Source organism: Anser cygnoides, chromosome 1 (assembly GCF_040182565.1).
Source record: "Anser cygnoides isolate HZ-2024a breed goose chromosome 1, Taihu_goose_T2T_genome, whole genome shotgun sequence".
NCBI lineage: Eukaryota > Metazoa > Chordata > Aves > Anseriformes > Anatidae > Anser > Anser cygnoides.
The window spans coordinates 106,233,042-106,259,582 of record NC_089873.1 but is presented as its reverse complement, the minus strand read 5'-3'; the positions used below and the strand labels follow the sequence as shown (position 1 = coordinate 106,259,582).

General features: G+C 38.0%; 1 protein-coding gene across 4 annotated transcripts in view; it reads right to left on the bottom strand.

Annotated features, from left to right (window-relative positions):
- Window positions 1–26,541, bottom strand: part of USP25 (ubiquitin specific peptidase 25) — a 93,842-nt gene that overhangs the window by 54,729 nt on the left and 12,572 nt on the right. For 3 of the 4 annotated variants that reach the window (XM_048079959.2, XM_048079960.2, XM_048079961.2), the window contains 4 exons: window positions 16,963–17,040; window positions 15,743–15,887; window positions 6,482–6,605; window positions 439–601 (listed from right to left, as the gene is read on the bottom strand). In XM_048079959.2, coding sequence (XP_047935916.1) covers window positions 439–601; window positions 6,482–6,605; window positions 15,743–15,887; window positions 16,963–17,040 — 510 coding nt within the window. Of the gene's footprint in view, window positions 1–438; window positions 602–6,481; window positions 6,606–15,742; window positions 15,888–16,962; window positions 17,041–26,541 lie in introns of those variants that run through there. The other variant, XM_066977468.1, reaches the window with a different exon arrangement.

Sequence of the window (26,541 nt, the reverse complement as noted above, 5' to 3'; positions counted from 1 at the left end):
CTCCATGACAGGATGTCTCATTTCCTTTACCTACATAGTCAGCCACTGCCTTCCAGTCATTTGCACATTTTTTTTTAATACAAAAAGTCTATTTCTCATCCCTACTCCAATTTTCAAGTTTCTATGCATCCACAGTCATCACTGATGTCAGCATGAGCTGCAGGCACTCAGAATCATCAGAGACTCCTTGTCTTCAACAAGAAAAAGACACCATTTTGAAGCTTCACTTAGTTATGCTATAGTACTTTATAATCTTCAGATATATACACAAGCAAGTTAAGATTTGCAGTAAATAAAGTAACACTCAAATATGTCTCATTCAATGCCCTAAACTTCCAAGGAAAACAGACATCTTATCCACTTAAGATAACTTACCTTGCATTAAATAAAATTAAATAAAATGAAGAACATTCACAGCTAATGAAAGATGGTGCTTACCTGAATGACAGCACTGAACCAGCATGTGTTTCCAACATTCTTTAATCCTACTGGACAGTTGTCTTGCCGTTTTCGATCATAAGGGTTTGGAGAGTCACTCCATACCTCTGGATGCGTCCTCTTTAAACTTGCTTTATTTTCTGCAATACTGGCTTCTAGAACTCTTTGGGAATAGAAGGAAGGGGAAAAAAGTAAGCCAAAGAAAAAAAAGACATACTAAAACACTTTCAGATACTAAATCAGACATTTTAATTGCATCATTTGATAACTTATTGCTGCTGAACTCAGTTTTAAAGTGGATTTACATGCAATAATACATCTTCAAAAACAAGACGCCATTTTACAGTTAGTTATATTACAGTAACTCTGTTATCTTTTGGAAAATAATATCAGTGAGTGAGTGAACCTCCTATAAGAGCTATAAATATGATAACCATGTCTATAAGTCATTAATTATTTAAGAATTATATTTAATACGATGGACAAGAAGAACTTTTAGGCAGCTCTATTAGCTTAGCACTTCCATCTACAAATGCTTTCATTGGTATATAAAACACAAAGTCACCAATATTTATTTTACTGATAGGAAACAAAAGCTATCTAGGTAAATTTCAAAAATGGGCAAGCTTTTTTAATTTCCTTTTTTTTCATCTTATAACAAGGTACTAATTGCATTACGTAGCAACAGAACTTTATGAGCCACAGAAAGATATCTCCCCACAATTTTTAGAATGTCATCCAACAAGTTAATTGTATGCATCAATGACCTTACTCTTTGCAGGAAACTTTTCCTATGATATCTTTGCCAAACATCCATATTTCACATGACTTTATGGTCTGATAAGTGTTATGTTCCCAAGCTCAAGCTTCACTTACTACAGTATTTTTATGTCACATATCCTCAGCCTGGTGACAAAGCACACCTTAAAGGTAATTTGTGGTAGCTACATATTCTAAATAGAAAGGCAGAGATGGATACAGCCAGGTCATAAAGCAATGACTAACTAATAAGCTAAGTTGCCTGGCACGTGCACAACTGCTACCACCCCCAAACATCCAGTCCAACTATTATACAAAAGACTGAGCTGCTGTTGAACTTCTAAGTTCATCAAGCACAGCATTTCAGGAGCTGCATGACAAGCATCTAAATGGTTGGTCTATGCAGCTTGAAAGGTTGCCCCCTTAGGTTCACTAAACATTAAAGAAGAGCAGGTTTAGGCTGGTCTATAAATGGAGTTCCTAAAGGACAAAATTTGAACACCTTATTCAAAATAAATAAATATTAAAGAAAAAAAAAAAACCTCACAAAGTAGCAAGAAAAAAAAGCACACAATGTATTCACCAGTTTCCTCTTCTTTTTTTTTGTTTGTTTGATTTTGTTTTTTTTTTTGTTGTTGTTGTTTTGAACTATGCTTTTGTCAAATTAGCAAGGGATGCATTATAAGACATAACAAAATTATGAAGCTTTATGTGAACAGTACATCAAAGGATTTGGGGAACATACTTATTTGTTATTGCTATGTATATTGGAAAAAAAGAAAAATTCAGAATTTAAGACCCTATTTGGTATAAACATCAACTCTGTATCAATAAAACTTGGCAGAATTTCAAACTTGGCATTTCCTTGGGACTAGTCAATTTCTGATATTTAGTTTTTGACAGATAAAGACCAAAATGTAAAGAATCACTTAGATTCTTCTCCCTTCTCCCTGACACAATCCTTCAAAAGTGTTAGAAGTACAGTGCATCTCTGCATTGAGAATAAAAGTGATTTGATGAGGACACTAAAATCAATTCAAAACAAATGTTATACTTATTTTAAACGTTTTCTCTTTCAGGAAGATTTATCTAAACTCGTTTAAACTAAACTGGAGGGATCTTTAAAACTGACTAGAAGACTGACAGACTGAAATGAATTTAGAATAATTTTGTAACAGGACTACAGTACCCACTCCCTACTACTTTTGTTCCATGGAAACGAACTTTTTTTTCCCCCAACCTCAAGAATCTTTCAAGATATTTCAAGATTCAAGTTCAGAAAATACATATTCTCAAATCAAAAGTGTTTACAGACCTCAAGAGTAAGGTCATTTACCAATTTAATTGCATAGTAAAATTTTTATTATATTTGTTTTTGTGTTTTGTTTCTTTTTTTTTAAGCAATTGAGACATTTCCTCATTTCCAGCTCCACCTCAGATCAGTTTTCATGTCTGTATTGATTGATGTATTTGATTCTCAGAACTTAATGTTGTAAGTAAAAATAAGGAAAAAATCACGATTTGTCCTCAGAGAGAACATGCACACTCTGTATGCCGAATTCATTTTCAGCCACAATGATAGTTGTGATGCAAACTGAAAGAAAAGTGAGCACATTAAACTAGAATCTAGTGATCAGCTTAAAAGCTATATAAATGCATTTTCCAGTATATCAAGAATGCCTCTTCTGTTATAGTATAACATTCACTACAACTCAAACAACGAAGTCCTGATTTGCGATACTACCTTGACAAAGTATCTTGCCCATCCATGCATTGTTCTTGAACAAAATGAGTATCTTTTCAGAAAGTTAGTACAAGAATTTAGCAATCCTGAATAAGCAGCTGAAATACCCTCTTCGTGACCATCAGAGCCCACAGCAGCTGTCACTAGCAGCAAAACCATCAGCTATGTGCAGCGCATGGCATGTCCCTAGCCTCATGCGGCCAAAGGCTTCCCCACCTCCAAGTTTTGGAATCTTGTTCAGAGGGTAACTTTTAAATGAGGGTTATTTAATGCCAGGCTTGGCAATGGGACTTGAAAGCAGTGTTTTATTTCTTGCAACAGCAAGCTGGGCATAGCTAAGCAGCTTTTCAGAGCTGCTTGCATGGGATTAACCAAAAAAAGAAAAAAAAAAAGAGAAAAAAAATAAGGCAAAACGAGTCTGCAGCAAAAAAGTGCAGCCAAACTATTTTGAGGAAGCCCACTAAACATGCTGAAGAAAAGCCCACTTTGGCAGTCTACTCAACAAAAAGAACAAGACAAGGTCTTTACACTGTGACTGCCTTATAGCTGGACAGCCCGGGGTAACGCCAACCCTACACCCCTCCCCAATTTCACCTTTTCTCCACACAGACAATGCTTAACAACAGTGCAGAGTCCCCAACAGGTTCAATGACCATGTAAAAATAAATAAATAAAATGCCCAGGGGTTGTGCACTTCCTTATGCACTTATACTATGGGCTTTCATTTTAACATGGCCACTACTCTAGGTACAATGTTCCTGTCAGCTAATTTCTTCCTTTAGTCATTGTGCTAGTTTCCCTAGTGAAGCCCTATCTGGCCAGCCTCATTCTCATTCAATACATGAAATATTATATAGATGGGAGAAGATTTTTCATATTAGTAAATACTGAACATACAAAATTCCCTTGGAGATTTAAAGAGGGAACAGTAAAAAGTTTTCAACATGCCACGTACAAGATGCTCAGTTTTGACAGTCGGACATTTCAGCTACGCTCCTCTTAATACTTACATAGTAATCAGATCTGTCCCCATTAAGCAGCACAAGGCAATTACATCCAGGAAGACAAATTCTACGTGCATTACAACATTAATTACACAAGTCAATAAATTCCATTAATGCTCCCTTGGAAATGTTAACAAAATCAGTGCAAGTTAGATTCCAAACTAGTATGAATACCTTCGGAAAAAATTACCTACAAACCAAAGATTATTTAAATATGCACAAGTCCTACATTATTAAAAATGCAAGATTCCATCCTCAATGTATTTATCTCTGAGTTCCTATTTGATTTCTGCTTCTTATTTAACTTAAAAAAAAACAATAGTAAATGGGTGCAGCTTGACCTGTTTACAACCACACTGCTCTACTTGTTTTTAGAAGTCCTACAGAGATACTGTGATTCCTATTGGAATGCCAACATTCTTCTACAGGGTGTTAACTACAAAATTTTTTTAAATAGTCTGAAGTCCTGCCCTTCAAGAAACTGATTGAATGGCTCAGAGCAAGAATTCTGCATTTCCTGTATTTGTACAACTCAGACATAATTTGCCATCAACTCAGGGCGTATCTTGATATGTAACTGAGTTCATGTGATACCTCAACGCTGCCAAAATCCCAGGATTCTCAGTCTTCTCTGCCTCCATTCAAAAATGAAGTCCCATCCTTTTTCTTGTGCCACGACATGCTTTGGATCTGTTTTTGAATATTCTTGTATGGCTTTGGAGCTGGACTGGTGCAACAAATGCTCCAAAGAGTACTACAGAAGATGTGTTATAGAGGGTTTGCCATATCCCCCTTGGTAGCAGCAAGCTCTTAAATTGGCCCATGCTGTTGTGTGTAATTTTGCCATCAAATATACCTAACAGTTTCATTGAAACAAAATACCAACATTTTTCTCTGTATATTACCAAACGGTGTTACATGCTCTTGTACATGTTACATATGGAAAGAAGTGGCACACTACTTCACTATCTTCTGCAACCAGAAAAAGTTACACCATAACTTATATCAAATATTTAGTTATGAGCTAAATGGGTAAGATTAAAACGAGCTTTTCAGTCTGAGAAGTGAAAAACAAAGGCTACAGGACAAACCTAGACCTTCAAGGCTCACAAGAAGCAAGTGCAGCAGAAGCAATTAAAAGCCTGAGGAGGAAAAAAAAAATGCGGGGGGGGGGGGGGGGTCCTGACTCTGTTTTGAAGGACTCTGTCCTTCAAAAAGGAACACACAAGAGCTGAACTTCTGAACCAAAACTGGAGAGAACTTTTACAATAATCTTGAATACACACATATCCTGAGGTCTTGAGGTGGGGGGGTGGGGGGGAACTTAAAAATCTTCTTCCAATTATTAATAAGAATCTAAATCTCTCTCTCTCACCCCACCTTTCTTTCCTAAAATACATTATGCTGAACTAGATGTGTCTTTTTTTCCCCACAAAGACTGGGGGGGGCGTGGGTGAGGGGGCACACTTTGTTGGAATGTTGATTCTCACAATTAGTACATTTGCTTTAATAAAGTAAAAAGAAAGTTACTGTGGATAAAGTAGCACTGGCCATATTCTTCAAATGGGACTTAAATGGATAAGCCATTACATCTGCCAAATACAGTGCACTGAGGAAAAGAATTAAAGAATTATTGAGATGAATCTCTCCCACCTAAAGTATATATATATATATATATTATTTTTTTTTTTTTAATTTTTTTTTTTTTTTTTGCAAGCAGGCAGTACTTCACCTTCCAATCCAAGGATCAAACCATTGCCCTTCTTCCCTGGAACAAGGCCAGTCACAGATGAAAAAACCGCTCCCACACAGCTCTACATCCAGGCTTATTTCAAGTCTCAAATGTTTCATAACTATATTTATATTTACATACAAATATACACTATACAAAGGTATTGTAAAATCTGATCAAGGTTAACTTACAGACTCTTATCACCCCCAAGCTGTGGAAGTTAAGTTCATAAAATTGTAAACCAATAAGTTAACTTCAAGCAATGTTTATAAGTCCTACATGTTAAATAGGTTTATTGTTAAATAGGTTATTACATACTTAATCAGCTAAAATATAGCAGCTGCTCTTAGTATACTCAAGTTATAGCATCACCACCCCCTCCCCCAGTCTCAGCCTTATCACAGAGGTAAGAAAATGTTACTGTAAAATGAGCAGTGTAAAAAAAAAAACAGGATAAATAATTAGCTTTTTTTCTTTCATTGCTTTTTTACTTGATACAAAAGAGAAACTTTTAGTTTTAGGTCCTATTTAAATACGACCATATATCCTCTGTCTCTTTTCACTTCCTCAATATTTAAACAAATACATCAACATGAAACATACTATTAACTCCTAGCCCACACATAATAGACTATTTTCCAGTGTAGAACATACAATATATTAAAGCAACATCCTGAAGCCAGGCATATAAGTAGCACAAGTGAAAACAAACAAGTTATTCTTTGTTAAATTAAAAATAATAAAATGCAATACAGGCCAATCTCCAACTCTTTAATTTCTGCTTTATATAAGTTGTTTGTTTACCTGCTAATGGCTTGTTCCTCATCTGTTATTCCAGTCTCCCTGAATGCCCTGTTTGATTCCTCCAAACTCAAGGCAATTGCCCTCTGAAGATCATCTTTATCATCTCCAGTGAGATCAATCACATCTGAAAAGCAAAACTATCTTTCTCAAAATTAAAAGTGAAACAGAAGGAAAGGCAAGTCTTACTGTAGAGGAGACAGAACCCCCAAAGACTTCTAAGCTGCATTCAAGTCCATCCCTCTTGTGGCTTGCTCTCTTCCAACAACTAACTGTGCTAACTGATCCCTTCCATCTTGAAGCCAAATAAAACCTCAGCAGCTTGCTCTTGTTAAGATATGACAGCCAACAGTCTTCCTTGCTCCCCATGGTCTTATGTATCACAAAGCTATGGGATAAGTTTAAACATCTGTTGTTTCTGAAAGCCCTTTCAAAGAAATGCACCTAGGTGTATTACTTCAGCTACCACTGCTCCCAGGGTATGTGAGGAGGAAACAACCTTCTCTTAAATATGGTACCTGAACTGAGCACAGTTATTTTTTCCTTCTCATGGAAGAATATGTGTTGTGCTTTCCCAAAATAGAGGCAGAAGTCCCAAATTCAACAAGTGTTTCTGTACATGGGAACTTTTACACAGTTTCATTGCATGTGGGAGAGTTCCTTTCTTAACATAATTCTTTTTCCATTCTGTCTCTGTATTCATTGTCTGAACATACTTAAATTAAATTGCTGTCTGCCAAAAGTATCCCCTCTCAACAGGAAAATTAAGAAAGTAAATAGTGAAGTCAAAATAAGGATTCATACTTGGACAAGTAGGGAATGCTGGATGGGATACTAACCAGGTAATAAAATGAAAACGCTAGTCTTACTTGCTCTCCAGTCCTGATTATCTAAAGAATCAGATGCATCCTCTGCACATCTCCCTGTTTCCCAAGTGTGGCAACTGCTCGCTCTCCCCCACCTGAATAAAAAGGACCACTATCATCCACTGCACACCACTAAACCAGGTGTTCCCCAGGTGGGCTCTGACCCACTTCCCAGAGCAGTCAGGGCCGACAGGAAAGCCTGTCAGCTGTATGAGGCCTTCAGAAAAACCAAGGTCATTGGTCATCATGATTTCAACAGCCAAAAATCTCAATTTGCAAGTCAGCCAGACAGAAAGAGAAGGAAGGTGCAAAAGTGACTTTCAAGAGCAATGGCAGACAGATACACACACACAGAGCTGGTTTCCTTCTCTCTCCTCAAAGGCCAAAGTTTATGCAAAGAGCTATGGAAGGGATTACTCTCCAGCCTAGGCTTTGAATGTTAGAAGTTAAAAGGCTCCAGGAGGAAAAGAAACAAATTCAAACTTGACTTCTCACAAAAGGAGATGAACTCATTCCCAAAGAGCTTCTCTGTTTAGATTCCAACTTTTCTCCTGGATGGGCTAACCTGCTGTAGAGACAGCTTACACTGTTCCCCTGAGCTTACTTGTCTCTGATGCTTCTCACAACGAACTCATGATACAAAAATCATTGCCATAACTATGTGTTAACAGAAAACAGAATGGCTCATCCACACAAAAACCTGAAACTAAAGAGAAGTTGAAAAGGAAACTTTTCCGTTAACACTAGCATCTTCAAGAATTAGTTTTCAGCTAAGGCCTTTCTTCCCCCAGTGAGCTTCTAATGGAAGCACTCTTACCTGCAAAACAAACTGTGAAATCTGTCATGATCTGAAAGTATGAGAAAACACTATGACCACAAAAGCAGCACTTCATCATTTAATTATTGTGTTTTTTTACAGTCAGCTCAGATATTCAAGTGTGTCGAAAGGATACTTCAGCTCTAGATGCCTGAATTTCTCTTTCAAAAGTTGTACAGTAATTACAAGAACTGTCAGCAGAGGTCACACCCACAGGACTTTTGATATACAAGCTGTCATGTTGAGAACAATATAATTCAGGCTAAAATAATACCTCGACCTGGGTCACGTACAAGCATGGCTTTGTTCTACAATCTGTGAACAGGAACAAGGGTATAAGGGTCACAGCAGTGATAGTATCCTGTTACTACACATACTGCCTGTTACGCTCTAAAATGCATTGCTTATGTTGTATTTTCTACCCACTCGCAGGTAATCCCACAAAACTGGAGTCCAGTCCCACACTGGAGAGGACATGTTTTTCTGAAAGGAGTAATGGTGGTCTCAACTGAACATAAAACAATCCTCTATCCACTAACCATACATGCTGCCGGTCAAGTATGAGATTACTCTGACCAACTACTTACAGAGGGGAAGATTACTTTAGCTAGTCTCTTTTAAGGGAAGAGTGATGAAACTCTCATAAAATGATAAAGAAGAAAGTTAGATGGGGAATATTTTCCAGAAAACAATTCATAGCTGAAAATCATACGTTGAACAAAAGCTCCCACTGTCATACAAACCAACACAGAATATCAAGGTCAAATCCAACTCACACTTTCATTAAATTATTCAATTTCTTTGCATCTCTCCAGACCCTTGATCTTTGTTAATCTATTGCACTACCCTATGTGTTCAGAACTTTATTACCAGTGATTACATCATTTTAGTATTAAAACCCCAAATCCTTGACTTCCACTTCCTTTCAGAAAGCAAGTTAACAGAATAGTTTCTTTTGTCATGCAGGTATTAGAATAGGCATTATAACATTCTCTCTAGAAATGCTGTTTTTGCATACATATTGTTCCTGATTTGCACCAAAAAAAGGACAATATGGTGAAGACCTGCTGCCAGATACTACCACCACATGTGATCAGTGCAATTAATGTATATCACATAGGTTTCACCTACAATAACTTATGTCAGAAAAATAAACTTTGAAATATCTGATGATCACTGGTAAACTGTTCCATGTAAGCTCTTCATCTGTAGCAAATGTAAAATAAATTGTTTTGAGGATTTATACTAATGTATTTTAGTTCGTTTGCTGTACTTAGAGCATGTCTAAGATGTTCTTCAGCATTTCTGCTGATACAGTAACTCATTCAGCTGCCACAGCTCAGGTATGGCTTGAATCCTAAGCGTAAAGAGGAGATCTCAGCAGAAGTCCTAATAGAAGGGGAACAGTCTGAGACTAAACTCTTCTGTAACATAAATAAAACACATTTCAAAGAACAGCTTACATATCTGCATAGTTTGCATCCCTGTCAGCTGCTTATAGATTATACAAATGTAGTTATAATAACTGATATTCATGCAAGTTTGTTGTTGTTACTTAAATAGCCTTATGTATTGTAAATTCTTATGCAGGGATTTTTTTTAGTGAAAAGATGTCCAATTTTCAGCAGTTAACTTATGTGTGTAATCATTTTGATTTCTCATAGTTATTAATAAATTCAATCTTAGCATGTATTTTTAAATACTTATTTCAAGTGTGTAATGTTAACGCAAACCAATGGCAGTATCTATTCTATAATAACTAGCAGTGGAATTAATTTGTGTGCTGTTCTACTTAGGTTTCCTATCTGACCAACTGATTTCTGTGTTCAAGGAGTAAACTTGAAAAAAGCTGACTTCTATCCAAAGTACTTATCAGACATATATGCAAGTGTGCTGTGGTAGAGCTGAAGGTATACCTTTATTTCATAAAGGTATAAAGAAAAATGCCAAATTTATAGTCACCTAGCTTTTAACCTGACTTTGCTATATGGCTCTCATTTAGGCCAAAGAACACTTTAGTTCACAGTGGCTTATACTTATAAAGGTAGTACTCATTATAAATCACAATCTTCAAAAATGTAAACATGTTCTTAACTAAGCCGTGACTACAAAGCAAATGAAAAAAAGTTTGCTTCTGAAAACAATCTTTATGAAAGGAAAAATTGCCCATCCAAATAGTATGACTTAGTGCATTCATAATGTTTATTCAAACAAAGTTAGTATGCAGAATTAATAAGCTGTTTTACTTACAGCGGTGTTTTTGTTTCATAATGTTATTGTATAATAATGCACACTTCTTGTATATAAGGTCCAGAGTTAGATATCATTTGTAATTATCTTACAAGCAACTTTTAGTTGTATGTTGAAATTTGTGATAAATACACTAATACATGTAATAAATACACACATATACATTAATATATCTTCTTTTCTTATATACTTCTTATCAGTCTGTTTACTTAGGAATTACTTTGGTAATTGCCTAAGTCATCAAAGTAATTATTGTCTTGTCGACTTGTTACTTGTACCAGGACAAGGCAGAGAGTAAAATCTTCAAACTTACGTAGGCTGGTAATCTCAGCATGAGGGAAAGATCTGGAGTAGTAATTAAACCCAAGGACAAGCAATAAACAAACACTGTGATGCAACTGCTGGCACAGGGAGGGAAAAATGAAGGGGCAGGCCTACTGGGTTCAACAGACAGGTGCCAAGTATGGAAATCCAGCAGCAAGACTCCAATTTCAAAACATCAACATTATAAGAATAAAAAAAAAGTTGAGATTACATTATTTTTATTTATGACAAGCAGACCTAAGCAAGATGCTGTTTTCTATGGCCTATTCTGCAATGTTAAACATTGTGATGGACTCAGGCTCCCAAGTGAAGATTTAAGGAATTTATTTGGCTGTATATGCCAATTTCAGTTCAAACTGGATGGGGAAACAACACAGAGCATACCAGCAGGTGCTTAGCCAACCCAAACAGTTCTGGTGAAACCCACCTATTAACGAAATAGCTAACAAATATGAGGCACCAGCATCTCACAGTAAATTCCTAATCTCAGGTGCTCCCTCCATGCATGCTATCTGAGTAAGGATGATAGCATGTTGAAGTGATGATTCTCACACTGGCAAGGATTGGAAGGAGGGATGTAGCCATAGAACAAAGGAACAAGTGAATCAGTAAGATGAAAGGAGAGCCTCAAGGTACAAGAATCCTGACATTTTGAAGAAGAGACCCTGCCATATCAAGATGGAGACACTCCCAGGAACCTGGATAGAAGATGACACAAATGATCGCTGAAATAGAAGGAAATATCATGAAGAGGCATAGTGATATCCAAGCTGGGTAATGTGACAGAAGGAACTAGTATCAAATTTTGCTCACAGAAACAATAAAATGCATGGCTACAGAATGGGGCTGACCAGGACTCATACCAAGAAGGACCTAAGAGCTACAGCAGACCCACATTCAACTTGTAATTCACATCATCACAGTGTTGAAGAAAATATGAAGCGTTGCACTGAAGTATAGCGACAAAATAAAACACAGAGGTTTAGATAGATTAGGATTGTTTATGGATTTAAAAAAAAACAACACAAAACACCTCAGCTGCAGTGTGGTTCTTCTTTTCAGTACTGCATATCAAGAAAAACACAGAACAATTAGAGAGGAAAAAAACGACACTAGGTACAGAAAACGTGGCCAAAGACTTAGAAATAATTTAAGCTCTTTATTCTTGAACTGGGAAAACTCTGAGGGAACATCATGATACACCATCTTCAGATATGCAACATTTCAGCTCAGACAAAAGGAACGAACTGTGCTGACCTCCAAGTGGGATATCTCAAAGAGTAAAGGGCTTAACCTGAAGCAAAAGGAATTTAAATAAGACATTAGGAGTCAAAAATTATGATCAGTGAAACACTAAAACAAGCTGCTCTATAAACTTTTCAGTGTCTTTGGAACAGAAGAGTTGTAAAAAATAGGTTATATAAAAATCAGTTTAGGTGCAGTTAGGAATGCCTTGTTGGAATGGGTTGATTGAACGACTTTTTGAAACCTCTGCAAAGGACCTAAACTCTAGGAACATGACGATATGAAAAGTCAGATCCCCAGAAGAAATGAATTCTGCAACTTCCTATATGGTGCGTGTGCGTGTGGCATTCTAGAGCTACACTGTACTTACGTATGTCCTTATAAAAGGACTTCAGGTCTTTTGTCTTGGCTGTGGAATGCGCAATTCTGAAGACTAATAATTCAGGTTTTGTGACAAAGAATTCTTGAATTTTCAAAATATGGGTGGGAGAGAATTTGTCTTGACAGCTATTTTATTCAAAGACAACACTTTTTCTAAAGCACGTCTTCTCTTTATTCTGCTGCTTCCTTTAACCCTGGGTTCTGCAAATTTCTCAAATAATGAGAAGGCAAAGGGATAGATGCTTGGAAATGCAATAGTTCTGCTGTGCAGCCATAGATAAAAATACATTGAACTATTGCAAATTAAAAATAAAAAAGTCTCTAGAGATATCAAGAAACTGAAAATATTGTAAAATACTACTATACTACTACTTTTGCTTTGCTTTAAATACAGTGCCTAGGATTTATGCAACTAAGCAGAACATTAAAGTGATCTGAGATTAAAAAGTGTTCACTTGTACATTGCAACCCTAATATTTAAGCACTTTTGGCTAACAGATTACATCTTAAAAAAGGGTAGTACCACCTTTGCATAGGGATCAAATAAAGCATGCATCACTTGACGTGAAAATGCTGTACTTGCAGGTGCTTGCACATACTGTTTTGAACAGGCAAAAAGGCAAGTATCATGAGTAACACTGACTGTGCAAGTCAGTCTGATTTTAAAGAGACAAAATCTTTATGCAGGCTCTAGTATACTTCTTGCCAATGCTGAAATGCCACATTTGCTAATAACAGGATATGGGCTTCTTTATACCTTCTAACATAATGAATGCTATTTACATGCTCAAACAGTTGAACAACCACTGTCATAATTGGTAGAGCCAATGCATCACAATCCGGACTAATTGTTAAGGTATAATTTCCTGTTATATACACTTTTATTTCAACCCTTAACTAAGTAACCTTTCCAAAGAAATGTCATCAGTCAAGCCCACAGAATACATTAGCTATACCTAGCATACATTCAAAAGCCTTGATAAGCGGCTGATGGTTTGTTTGTTTGTTCCCCCCCCCTTTCCTTTTTTTTTTTTTTTTTGGGGGGGGGGGGGGTGCGGAATAAAAGACAGTTCTGTTATTTATCTGTTCCTGTATCGTCCTCAGTTTGAATGACCTAACTTGGTAGGACTGCAAACACAGGTGACTCATAACTTCCTAAGCTCCAAATGCACACACATAGTTCAGCAGTAAGGAACAGTAAGGGCGAGTTATAATTATTTTCATGCAATTATACCTATGTGTACTAGGAAAAGAGAGTCAAATCTGAAAGGCAAGATACTGTCAGCAACCGCACATGGATGCGGAGAAGTGGTAATAGCATTGTTTTGAGAAGGAAGAGCTGAAGACTGAAGCTGTTGTTACTGAATATTCTCCCAGCTATACCCATCCTTCCACTCTCTTCTCCCAAATCATCCACTGTCTTTCATGAGACTCCCTAATGTGATAGAACTTACCAACGAATGGTCATGAAACTTGTCCACCTTAAATGTATTGCATTTTTGAAATTCATAATCAAAATAATTGCGGAAAAGCAAATCACAATGAGAGAACTGCAGGTTTCTGCAAGAAACTTTTACTAGAACTCTGCCTTACAGATGAAGGAGAGGGCTCTATGATCAGATTGGTTTAGATTTTTGCTTTGCTGTAGATGTTTAGTTCTTGCCCTGGGGTCCCTCCAACATGAGGAACAGTTGGCCAAGATGCCTTTATCTCCTAACTGGCTTTCAGTCTAACTAAAAAAGTAAAAGTTGGCAAAGGGCTCTTATCTTTTTTGCCAGTGAGGAGCTGAGTAGACATTACAGTTGTCAAGAACATCTGTCTAATGTTTCAACAACAGTTGTCACTTCTTGACTACTGACTTAGAGTGCTATATAATTGTAAAGAATTTAGGTCTACCTTCAGCTCTCTAGAAAAGAGAAGATCCTGAAATCCAGCTTGGGATTTGCAACTGAAGAATTGCTCCTTCCAGTTTGACCATCAGTCACAGTTAATGTTGACTCTGCAGGCATGACTCTTCCCTCTCACCTTGTATCTTCAATAAGGTTGCATAGCACATTAAGTGATGCCAAAACTAAACACTTCTATTAATGGGATTAATATAATAAATCTAATTAAACGCAGACTGCAATAGAATCCAGCTTACTATTCCACTGCCACAGTAGATCTTCATTACTGGATAACAACAGCAAGCGTAAGTTTGTAGAAAGTAGTCTCCACTTACTCAACGCCGATTTCTTGTCACAAAACTAAGTAGTGGGTTTTTATGTGTTTTCTTTCTAAAAGTGGAGGATTAATACAACCCTAATACCGATAATGGTGCACAATGTATTTTATAAAGGATACTCATAATGCAGATGATTAAAACACAGTTTTCAGATCTGAGATGTTAAGTATAAACTCATCCCCAATTAAAAAAATATAAACAAAAAATTAAAGCTGTTTATTTTGAGGTGTCAGAGACAAAAGGATAACTGTATAATTGACAATGAGTTCTATGTAAACTTCTTTACAATACTGCCACCATTGCCAACCCAATATTAGTGAAATAAAAGAAAAAATCCTGCTGTGCCTGAAGCTAAGTAATTCTGCTAACTTCATAAAAGCTACATATACACCACACATAGCCAAAGGATTAATATATATTTTAACTAAAAAGACTGTATGACGAGGTTTAGAATCTTGGAAAGGAAATACAGCATCAAGCAACTCAAATTTTTAAAATCCATCTGCAAAACTTCCTTTGATTTTTTTAATTTCCCTTATTTATTTATTGTATGTATTTCAATCTGCAATATTTATTTCAACCTGCAAGACTCAGACAAATATAGGTTTGTGGGACCTCCCATATCAACTAGGTAAAATTGTTTTAAATTAAGTACTTTAATATTAATTTCACATATTGAACACCTACTCTTTCACTACAAAATGCTAACCTCTCACCTGTCCCTCTGGCAAAGTCACCTCTTTTAGGGAGAAGCTACTCTTAAGTATATTAAGACACACGTTCATAGACTCTTCTCAAAAACATTTTTTTTGACTGTCAGGCTATCCAGCTATTGCCTTTAGTTATGTAATGCAAAACCCACAAATAAATCCTATAACAGGGAGGGGAAGGGAGAAGGAAAAAAAAAAAAAAGACTGAAAACCTAGTTATTCACCCTCACCCTCTGATCAGTACCATAAGTACATTTAAAGGTAATACTTAAAATATAGCTCAAATTTTAAAAAAGGGGAAAAAAAAGTTGAAGTAAGTAAAGAAAGATAGTAATACTCTAAAAAGTGTTAAGTAAGAATTATCAGTCAAGATTAACAGTGATCTTACAGGCAAGTTTTTAGTTTCCTTGCCTTTAAACTGACCTTACGAAATGAAAAAATACCTACTCGTGTCTGCCTGGCTGCCCACACTGATGTATCTGTCATTTCCAGGAAGTGCTGTCTGATAGTAAGTTGCCTCCTCTTGCTGGGGCACCTTGGCATTCTTCGCAGTGAGGAAAGCCACAGCCAACTCCAAATTACCATTGCTGTCCTTTAGCCACCAAACAAACAAAAACACAAGAAGTGAGAGTTCCCTCACTCCCTTTTTTTTTTCCTTTCTTGTCAACAATAAAGGACAACATTTCAAGCAACTTATTAGATCAATGACATATCATATTTTCAGGTGAAATACTGGTAAGAAAAGAAAACTTCCAAGCTTGTACGTTCTACAAATTTCACTATTTCTAAACAAAATAGCTTATAAAAATTTTCTTCAATAGAACACCACCTATAACAGAAAAACATAAAGATACTGTAGCGTAGGTCAACCCATTAACTTCCATAATGACCACACTCTCACAGACTTCAACAACAGTTAATCATATTCCTCCAAAAATCTGCCATTTCAATTTTAAGGCCAGAAATATTGACTTTTTGAAGGGCAGTTGTGTGCATGACTTAAGCTCAATCAAAAGCAATAAATATATACATGGTTTAAATTGACTAAATGCTCATTTTCTATTTTTAAATGGCTAAAGAGGTCCGCCTGTTGGATACAGTGGATTTTTATTTATATCTGTTTAGGGAAACAGATCACAGAGAAATCTGCTGGTCTTTACTTGCATCAAAACTCTCTTGGGCTGTGAAAATTTATGATGGTTGCAGAAACAGAGAAACAATGCCAGATTAGCAAAGAGTGACAAGTTCAGATGTTCTTTGTTCTGTACGCTGAGCAGGACCTGTCCATGCTAGAAAACTTTGCTACACCTTGATAACAAAACAATTAAAGAGCTTAAGTCATCAGGTGTCAACCAGCTGTACTAGCATCAAAGTACATCAAACACTTGAGCCAAAGGTTACCTTCCAGGCAAGTCATACCATTCCTGTCTTTTCATGTTTGATCACCAGATTAATTTTTATCTCAGTATCAAAACAGATCAGGCTTGCTTCTAAAGTGAACAAGCCATCATTAATAGTTTTTTTCCCCTAAAATACATCTAAAAATAATTCAAGCTAGGTAAGGAGAGAAGTAAAGAAAGGATGCGGCTCTATGGCTTTCACAATTAGTTAATGACAAGAGGTACACATTCAGCTACAAGACAGACGCTTCCCAACATCCGTCTTACCTTCAGTGCCTGTTGTAGTACCTGGATGTCATTGATACCAGTGATCTCCCTCAGCTGATTCAAAAACGTCTGCTGGTGCTAAAAACAGGAACAGATGAAAAATAAGGTAAGAGCCAAATTACAGCAAAACCACTGCTACTGACGAGCCTGCTTCTCTACAAACATCTCTGTATACGCTTTATGTACCACCAAGGGGGGAGAGACTGTATTATTCAAATTTGGTTTAGTTCCTGCAACTTGAGCACTTTTAATTCTCAAATTTGATGGAGTTTGTTTGTTTTTACAAATGATGAGTGAGCTTATACAACATCGGTATAAAGAGTCTACATAAAGCCACAATTAGCCCTCCTAAACAAATGAAATTCTAACTTGGTCTTCAGTGGCAGTAGAGGAAATAATTTACTGAACTCCTGTCAAAACCAATTTATTCAACTCCCAATTACTCTCAACCCCAGCATTTCCTTAACATACACAGTTCCCAGCCATTCAAACTTCAAAACTCAGAAAGTCATCTTCACTGAATATCTCTGTGCTTTAAAAGAAATACTATAAAAGTATTGCTTTTTAAGAAAAAGACTAAAGCAAAACATTAGGAATCCATCTTAACCACCTTCCGAGACCAGCTGAAACCAACTCTCACAAACTGAAAATCAGTCAGTGTCCGTGTCTGAGCTTCAAGTAATGCTTGTAGTCAGAAAGAGCAAGAGGTTAAGCATCTCTTCAACATTCACTTCATGTGAATTTTGAGCTTTTGTTTTGCTCTGTTTTTAAACAAAACTGTTCCCACCCCTGTTTACAGCCAACAGCTGACTCCCTCCACTCATGTTCAGATATCACATCACGGAAGCAAAAATAGGCACTAGGCTGGGATAATCCTTGAACTTCACTTAACCATTAAAAGCATCCTAACAATTAAAACCATGAAAACATAGAGGATCGTCCATTGTTCCAAACTAAACAATTCCATTCTTCCTTTGGAAGACAGGAAAAGGAGAAAAGCTTGGTGGTATTTGCAAGTGGTTTTTCTTTTTCTGTTGTTTGCCTACCACATCCTGAACTCAAAACAGTAATTTCATCTATAAAAGAAAAGATTTTGTAAAATACAGGGTTTTGTTTGCTCAACAAAAAGCATGTTTCCTATCAGTGACAAATAAATGTTCTCATGTTGCTCTCCAAATTCCATTTAAAAAAAAAAAATACAATTATTGTCTTGCGACCACTTCTAAAATACTTTTCTTTAAACTGAGTTATTTGGAACAAAATATCCAAATAGCCTTATTCTCTCCTTATCACAGCTTTGTATAGAGGAGGAAATTAAGAGCTGCATGAATGCTGAATTCCCCAGTGTGAAATTAACCTGGCAGGCACTACTTCATGCCCTAATAAGTTGAAATAGAAGGCGTATAGTTCAGGATGTTTATGAATTACATACACAATCCTCCCTTCATTTATGATCCTAAGGGACACTGCTAACAATCCAATTTGCTTTTCTTCTTTTCCTTTTTAAAAGCCCTGCTACTGGCACGAGGAAAGTGAAGGGATGCAGGCAAACAAAATCCTGCTCTACCCCGTCCCCCCGTTTGTATATGCCACACATTTCACAGCACTGTACAAAGGCAGGACTTGTCTCCCCTCTAAAGTTGCTTTCCTGCCCCCAGGTCTGGCAAGAAGCAAAGAAAAAAGAAGAAAGAATATTTGGGAAAAGTAATTACAACAGCATTAAAACTGGTAGGAGCAATTCAAGGGCAGAGCATGGCAGCAGAACTGATTTCTTTTTCTATTAGCTACCAACATGACAGCTACTAAAATGGAAAATAGTTGCAAAATAAATTACAATGTTCAGTTATAACAAATTTCTGTATCTTCCACAATATATATAAGAGTTGGAAAGGCTGTGAAAGGACTGGAGGATATTCATTGCTCACAGAGACTGGGAAAAGGCAGAAGAGACAGTTTACCAACAAACAATCTCACAGCAGTTCAAAATATTGGCTGATAATTTATGAGCACAGCCGTGCCATGTAATCCTAGACTTCTGTAGCTGATATCCAGATTTCAATATTTTGGTGCAAAGCTGTGGTTTGAAGCCCCCTTCCCAAGGACAGGCAATTCACAGATCAGAACCAGGCCCAGAGATGCTCCTTCCTCATCAAGAGATTATTTCAATACTTAAATATATATATAGGGCCAAAAGTTTAGGCACTCAGCTCACAAATTTCTGACTGGTAACTGAGTAAACAACACGAAGAATCCATAAACATCCTAGTTACAAATGACAGATATTGAGAGGAAAATTAATAGTTATCCTGATTACCTTACAGGGAGCTAAACTGCTGTGGGGCCACAGACACTTGATTTAGATATTTCTGGCTTTCAGGTTAAATGTGGACAAGCTGCCGTTAATTTCTAATCGAGTTGTTTCAAATCACACAGAGGTTGAAGAATAATGGTACATATCACTTCCTGGAAGAGGAGGAAAAAATAAAAATGAAACTGAAAAAAAATATTAAAAAGTATAATTTAAATTGCTTGCACCTCATCAGTGTTTTACGTTGATACTTGAAATGGAAACTAACAGGTCTTTGGAAACAGCTCAAGCTGCGTAAGGCAGCTGAATGCTCCTTAACACAGCACCAGGCTGGTGGCCTTCCCTGCCACACGTTCATCATTCTCTCCTCTCAAACCCGACATAACGGCATCGTGCTCGCTGCACACAGATCTCTCCTGCAACCGCATCTTTAACTTCGCCATTACTCTCATTTACTGTTGTACTGATGATCTGTTATCACCCATGGAACTATATCAATACAGGTAATTCTGCTCCTTTTCATTACTCGGGGCAGTACAGACAATTACTATCTATGAATAATGATCAGACCCTTTCCTCATTCATCAGAGGATGAGATTAAATTTTCCTTTTGCTTTTCTTTTCACATAAGAAGCTTAAGAAACACAATTGTATCCATATTCAGAGATCTGATATTACACTTTAATTTAGTGCATCTATACTAGACTGCCAAAGACACCCAATTGGGTGAAGCTTTTTGTTCTGAATGACATTCCTTTAGAACATACTATTATGGCACATAGGATGATTTAAACATTTATATATATATTTTACTACTACCCATGTCTGAAGTTTGCAGATCAATTTCTATTGCAACTGCTAAATGCTTCAGCCCCTCTGGTACCACAGGTGTTACCTCTCAGAATACTGAGGCCAGAGCTCCACATAAAACACAGCCCCCCTCCTTGCTCCTGTTAATGCTCTTTCTGATTGTGTCTGCACTACAAGCTTTACTCTTCATGGAGTTTTGGGCTACTCTGAGTTGAAGTGACTGCAGCATATAAACCCTAAAATATCCAAGAATACTATGAATGATTGTCATTCACCGAAAGGCTTACTAAAACCACCCCGAACCTCAGAGGTCATGCTACAGCTTAAAAATAAGAGAGGCAGCAGCATACAAGCATTTGCAGGTGTCTGAAGCATCTACATTAATATATGTTAATGCAATCAGGTCAGCAGGGGAGATTCAATATACAACTAGCAGCCTTAACATAAATCAGTTGCTTCCTTTTTTCAGCAAAGCTCTTCCCTGGTTCTGTGTTCTCTCCAACCCTGCATTAGTAGAGGCTCAAATTGTGGACCAGAACTCACTGCACTTCAACTCGACCTAATAACCAATCCCTCTCTTCTTACACAGATCCAACCGATTACTCCAGCAGAGCCAGGCACAGCTACTGGTGCTAAGGAACCCACTTCCATTCTTTCAGCTCTTATTTGCCTACACCCACTGCTGTTGGCCGTCCTCTCCCCCAGAGTTTCAAATTTACATGACAGTAAATCTTTTGACATCGTTTATCTATAGCACAGATGCCGCAGTTTAGTTAGGAAGAACTCCACATATACCCACTGTGTACAAGTACCGCTGCATGCCTACACAAGACACGCGCACACATGCTCCAAGCAGCTTCAACTGCTTTTGGCCAAGGGCTCTGAGAAGGCTCCAGGACATGGTCTGTGCCACCAGGCTCTGCTGGTGCAAGTGCCACAGGGCAACCCAAGTCCTTGGCTGGGCAATGGCCAACCAAGGTCTACTGATGCTACTACAGCTGCCTCTAGCTGCAGCTGCCCACAACCCCATCCCAGCACGTAACGCAGCATCCAGTTCCCCAGGGCTTTCTTGCACGAGCTGTTCCCAGCCTTCCCCCTTCCTCTGCCTCTCCGAGGTACGTGGTATGTATCCTGGAGCTTTCAGCTCTTGGAAGGTCTTAACTAACAGGAAATTCTCCCGTTTTCCTGGAGAAATGCCAAATTCATATATTAGGAATGCATGCCCTTATTTCCAATTCTTTCCTTTTTCAGCCATCCCTCCCTTCCTCTCAGGAAATGCCCAATTAAGATTATCTGGTTTATAACCTCACACAATAGCACATTCAGTAGCTGTGCCAGTGCTAGTGGAGCAGAAAAGGATCTACACTATTATCTGCTTAGGAAGATACCGTGCCCAAATTAGTTCCACAACAGCACTGTAAACTCTGATAACTTTTCAATGTGTTTTTGGATAATGTAAATCTCATAAATTGACTAATTCTGAATTATACTGCAGATAAATTTGAAAAAAAAAGTCACATTTTCATCTGTTTATTTCCTCATTTCTTTAACTTCCAAAGAAGTACGTGTAGGCTTTGGCTTTAATTGTGGCAACATCCAAATATTTGTATTTTCAACACAAGCACTTTAAAACTTAGAAAATAAAACAACCCTCACCAGTTTCCAAGCACAGAAGAAGTCATCTGCTTAGTAATAAACGAGATGGTCCAACCATTACTAGGAGAAAACAGTGCCTCGCAACATTGGCCACTTAAAGAAAAATACATAACGAAAACAAACTACATGAACCCTTTCCTTCTCAAGGGATGAATACTTTACTAGGGACAAATAAAACAACGACACAACCAACACAAACGTCGAGAACAGCATCTCGACTCATTTCCCTCCGCACAAAACCTGCTTACTTTACTTTCCGAAGCAATGCTGATCTGAAAGAGCTATTTGCTGGAGGAAAGCCAAGTGAGATTGCAGAAGCTATTTCATATTATAGACTGTTCTGATGTGACCTGAGCTGAAGAGGACCTGCTAACGGTGCAGACCGCAGACAAGTAGCTAAGCAGCTAGTTTCATCATGTGATCTTGCAGTAATGAGAAGAATACTGAGAGATGAGAGGAATGCAATCCTCCAAATACAGGCTTTAAGTTCCTGCCAAAAACAATACAAAATAGAAAACTTGAAAAAGTGCGAGCATACCAAAGGCCCTCAATTACTAACCAGGACCAGTTAAAAGGCCCACAAGCACTGCTGAGCATTATGACTTCCAGCAACACCGATACATTAAGCGTCATCTAAATAAGCTATTGGTGAAGTCCCATCCAGGCAAACAAAAGCTAGCTCCTTCAATGAAGAAATGAAGAGACAAAGTTTCAACACTGGGTAACGCAGAGTTGACTCCACAATGCATGTCTCTGTTCCTACCATCACTGTCCTTAGGATTTTTCTGTGTGTGTGTATACACAGAACAAACAGACACATGAATATATAAATTTGAAAGTTTGTATACATATCCACATAAATTTAAAAATGCAGTATTTTTTTAGTGTGAAGACCAAGTTAAATCACTGCACTGGCACTGACCATTGTGATTCTTATAGCACCTTGCTAAAACACGGTGGAATTAGGTTCCCTTGCCTGATATCTACTAACTGGGCTTCCTTTCGTTCAGTCACAAACAGAGAAAGCTCTCGCATGGCATTGTATCTACTATGTAAGTAGGTATGAATACAATTTTATTTTTATACACATGCAAATGCAAACTTCACCCCAAGCTTTGGCTTGGAAAAAAAGTCACCTGCAGAGAGACAAGGATGTGCAGAGAGACTGCAAATTTTCAGCCTGTGACAGCGCTGCGAAGGCGGCCAAAACTGCCAATTACAGCAGCAGCTTGTGCGAAGTGGGCAGTTATCCACCGGGTGCTGGACTGCGAGCAAACTTACTTCAAGGAAGCAGAAGGACACACCAACCACAGCCTGGATCAAACAAAAAGTTTAATGGGGGAAAAGGCTTGAGCGCATCACTTATGCGCATACAGTCCTCCCTGACAAATTAAAGGCAGGATCCCTTTTAATCATAGTGTTACATAGCCTGTATTCATCATAAGACTACACTCAGAATACTTACCACATTTCTATGGTTTCCATGAACAGTGACAAAACTGCACTACTTCAACTGAACACACTTTAATGAGTGGCTTTGCAATGAATTTCAGGATTTGACATTAAGGATTCCACACAACATGGAGTATGCATTCACGTGAATATTCGCTGTTCTGAGCCTCACGTATTGGCCAACAAAAATCTCATTTACTATTTTCTTCATATAACATTTACGTTTATTTTAGTTCAAGCTATATAATATTTAAACTGTTTAAATGAGATTTTGAAGAGCTGCTTGAGGAGTTTGGTTTCTATTTACTGACATTAAGTGCAGGGCAAACCTGGCTCAGATACTTACACACATTTATAAAACAACGAAATTTAAATGCGAGTCAAATCATCACCTGCATTCAGAAAGCAACAGAAACACATTTCCTCAAACTTGTGTAGTAGATTTTATATTGTTTCCTCTTAGGCCACAGAAGTACTGAAGCTCAGTTCTAGATTCCAACTCAACTGCCCTACTGTTTTACTACCTGGCTTACAGCTAAACATACTAAGTTTACATTACCAACGGATTTTTCCCCAGTAAAATAATAAGAAAAATAAATCAGTGTCTGAAGGCATTAGGTATAGTCATTAAAAAGATAAAGCATGAGTAAGGACTAGAAAGGCAGCAAAGCCATTTAAACCAGCTTACAGCAATATGATAATAAATGGTGTGATCTACCACAACAAAAATGTGCATGACTCTCGAGCCAGTTCCATTTCCATCAAAGTACCAGGGTTTAAAAAGCAATCCTCCAAATGAAAAGAAAGTAACAACGAGAAAAAAATGTAACAAAAGTTCTTTCTTAAAAGTAGTCTGTGAACTAGTTTATAACATTGTTGCTTGAATGAAGCACGCAAAGAATTGCTTAGTTCCACATTTCTGATTCTTACTGATAACTATTCATAAACCAGCTTCAGTGACAGGCTTATAATCAAGAACAGATAGCAGTCTTAGTATTACACTGAAATCATGAAAGGTGTCAGAAACATAAAATCATTGAGAGTTTTGAGGTCTGAGTGTTTTAAACCACCATCACCATTTTTCACATCTGGCTCAGCACAAGAGAAAGAATTTCCCAACAAAACACTGTCAAGCTATGGCTTTATTTCTTGTCACTCTGCTGTTATCATAGTAATATCAACTCTAAGAATTAACTAATGTACACAAATGAAATCTTTACACTCACTTAACTAGGTATAAGTTAAATTTCAATTTGCAGTCAATCAAATAGCCATGTGAAAGCTTGCCTCCTCACAAAAATTGCTTTTGATTCTTACTCACTCCAATAACTGTGACAATTAGCAAAAATCTCTCTATTCCCATTAAAATCTCGTGGGTTATAAGAATTACCAGTGGTGGGTCTTTCAAAGTACAAGCACACGTTATCTCCAAACTATGTGCAAAATTCAGAAAGATTCCCCTGGGAATCCAGCCACAGGCAATGCAATGCCACTTCCTGACAGCATGTCTGAACCTCAGTTCACGTCCCCACCCCACATCAAATGTGTTCAGACCCCAGCATCAAGAGAGCTTCCAACAGTATATACAAGCCACAGCAAATAAAAACCAATGGGCTCAATGACAGGCGACATTATACAGACAGAAAGAAGGAGGAAGAGAGAGGATGACAGACATACAGCCAACTCTTCATATAGATATTAGTTGCAATTGTTATTACTACAATGACTCCTGGTCACTTTCTGTTGTAAAAGGTTCTTTTTAATTTTTTTCTTCCATTTATAGACATTTACCATCATGCCTAAATGTGAACTTTTACAGTGGCTGCCCATACAATGTCACTAAAATACAGGCTTTCTCCTCACAGAAAAAGTTATCGCCCAGGATATTTTACTGTACCAACTATTACAAGTGTCCATTTGAATGCATAAAGAATTCATGAAACCTTGTCTTTCTGAGGTTTAAAACAGTGCTGCAGAGATTCACACTTTCAGCTTCCTGCTCAGATGTTTTCTTTGCATCCCAACTGTGGTTCAAGCCCCCATGCCAAACATAAGCTATTCTGGCTCACGTCTGGGAGACTTCGCCGTCCTCTCATCACCCATTTATTATCTGATTGTCACTGAAAGGCTAAAAGCTACCTCTCAACCCAACGTGGCAGTTCTGCTGGCCCACTCCAATGGTTGTTGGTTTGTTTTTTTGTTTGTTTTGTTTTTGTTTTTAATTATTTTTTTCCTAGACAACTGTCATGATTTCACACTCTGCTCTGCACAATAAGGAAGAGTTCCCAGTCAAAAACCATCAGGCTAGTCTTTTCTTCTCACTCTGCCATTCTGGTAATGACAACAGCTACTCTAGGAATAAACAAACAAACTCTGGAAGCTGCAAGCACGCTAAAACCAGCAGGATCCTGTGCTCTGCACTACCTGCAAACAGCAAGGTCTAAAGGCGCTGTCAGACCACAAGCTGCTTCTGAACAGGCAGCTGTGCTTCCCAGGTTGTGGTTCCCTGCAGTGTCAGCCCACGCGGATGCAGCCAGGTGCCATCCTCTCCTCCCTCTCAGCCAGAAACACTTGCCTGAAACTGCGGCAGGAGGACAGCCCAGGCTCTTGCTACGCTGGCAGAAAGCTGCTCTTTGTTTTTAATTAATTTCCTGCTGACTTAGTGAGAGCCAGAGCTGGCGTGAGGGAGAGGACAAGATCAAGGCTGTGCCTATTTAGGCTGGATTAAACTGTTGTGGAACAACAGCCTTATGAGATTCAATTGTTTCTCTGCTTTTGTTTTAATCCTATTTTTAATCGAGTGAGAGAAGCTGAGGGGGGAAAAAAGCCTCTTGTAATCTTTGTCCTATTTCAGCACTGCTGCTGAAAACTTACTCGAACAAAAGGGGGATATAAAATTAGCACAGCAGCAGAGCACTTGCAGTGATCAAACACTCCTGATGTAGCTCTACAGGGCAAAACTGCACAGCAGGCAGACACACACACCAAGACCCGCTCCTGCACATACTGAAGCTGCGTGCTGCCCTCCGCTCCGTGGCTTCAGCCCTCCAGTCCAGAAAGATCCCTTTGACTGCAGCTGTTAAACACCAGAGAGTCCACCTCACCGCTTTCAGAATAGGACAGCATGAAAATCCTAAACAGAAGTTAAACTGCACTGTTTTAAGACCGGTCTTTATTACAAATAGTCCACGGTATCTGACAGCAGCTGCTCCCCGCCTCTCCCCACAGGGCTGTGGGCACCGTGAGGTGCACCCGCAACATGGCCGCTCCTGCTGCGGCCTGGTCGGCTCCCTCCCCGCAGCGTCTCGGTGCGGTTGCGTTAGCAAATGGAAACCCATCAGAAAAGAGATGCA